Source organism: Frankliniella occidentalis, unplaced genomic scaffold, assembly GCF_000697945.3.
Source record: "Frankliniella occidentalis isolate FOCC.00 unplaced genomic scaffold, Focc_3.1 Scaffold16, whole genome shotgun sequence".
NCBI classification, from domain to species: domain Eukaryota; kingdom Metazoa; phylum Arthropoda; class Insecta; order Thysanoptera; family Thripidae; genus Frankliniella; species Frankliniella occidentalis.
The window spans coordinates 2654713-2656137 of NW_026267146.1; the positions used below are offsets into that span (position 1 = coordinate 2654713).

The window sequence follows — 1425 nt, forward strand, 5'->3', positions numbered from 1 at the left end:
CCTGCCCCGCCACGCCAGGCCACGCCCTCCAGGCAGCTTTGGCCCCGCTCGCCTCACTAACTGAAACGCCCCCTTCTCGCTCTGCTGTGCTTTTGCTCGTGCTGCTGCCACTGCAGCACGTTCCTTTTAAAAAGATTCATCTTGCCGAGCGGGACGGGGCGTGGCAGGGCGTGGCCGGGCGTGGCAGGGCGTTGCAGGGCGCGGGCGAAGCGGTGGCGAGGGCGCAGCGCCCCTTACTACCACTGTACTCCGGTTGTATTGCCCCATTTCACGCTCAAAACCAAAACCCACTCGGCCTGGGCCGGAGGAGTGGTTGGCTGGATGAAAAACACAGCGGCGGGGAGGATCGGGGGAGCTCTTATTGCAGGGCTGGCCAGGGCGCATGGCGGGCGTGGCGGGGAGTGGTGCGGAGTGCAGACCAATTCCCTTAATAGTCTGTGCACGCGAAACGACCATGTAACAGCACCACTCAATTCCCCCGAGCGCCCGTCTGTTCCTAATTTTGCAAAAGTTTGAGCTGCTGCCTCCGAGATGCAGTAAGCGCAGCTGCGCGGCGAGGGGGTCAGGTCATGTTGATCTGGGAATCCATCCTTGTGAAACAATGCAAATGTGATTATGTTTTACAGACTTTACTCGATACGTTTGTGCTTTTTTGTGTAAGTGTTTGAAGGTATCATCAGCTAAAGTATGCTTTGTTTTGTTTTCAGGTCGGGAGATGAGTCCCGGCGTGGTGAAGCAGTCCTCCACCAGCTCGTGCTGCAGCGCGCTCTCGTGGACGGGGTCCGAGTCCTCGCACCACTCGCAACCGGGCCCGGCGGGCACGCCGACGCACTCGCTGCCCTACCTGCCGCCGCCCTCCTACGAGAAGGCCCTCCAGGAGGTGAGCGACCCCGGCATCAGGCGGACGAACGGTCCATGGTTGTGTTTGCACGGCCTATGCTCACTTTAAAAAAAGGAAAAAAAATGGTTTGGCCCACTGTGGAGAAAAACAACGTTCACTCTTAGTTCCTTACAAACAGCAGTGCTCTTATCGAAGAATTGGGTTTGTAACATACAAAATGATCTAAAGCAGCCACATTACGAACGGTTTTCCTTCGTATTACGTAATCGTAATTCAATGAATTTGTTTGTATTACAATTACAAATGCTCCAAATTCTTTGTACGTCACGAAGAGCAGTTGTTTGTGAGAAACTTACAGTGTAAGGCATTAATATTTCAGTAATAATTCCCGCGGCCGGAGAGGAACGCTCGGCGGGTCGACGGCCGGCGCGGGCGCGGCGCAGTAGCAGCCAGGCCGGCCGGCCCCTGAGGGCGGGGGGGCGCGAGAGAATTCCATGTTGACTTTGGACCTCGTGGCCGAAATCTCTCTCGGGGCTGCGAAAGCCTACGCGTCGGGCTGGGGTGGGTGGGGAGGAATACGTGGG

At 56.7% G+C, this 1425-nt stretch overlaps 1 protein-coding gene across 2 annotated transcripts in view; it reads left to right on the forward strand.

Moving 5' to 3' along the window:
* The window catches only part of LOC113208973 (uncharacterized), a 36524-nt gene that overhangs the window by 28427 nt on the left and 6672 nt on the right, over positions 1-1425 (forward strand). For both annotated transcript variants that reach the window (XM_052264074.1, XM_052264073.1), the window contains exon 2: positions 708-880. In XM_052264074.1, the coding sequence (XP_052120034.1) occupies positions 716-880 (165 nt within the window). In that variant the 5' untranslated portion in view covers positions 708-715. The remainder of the gene's footprint in view (positions 1-707; positions 881-1425) is intronic.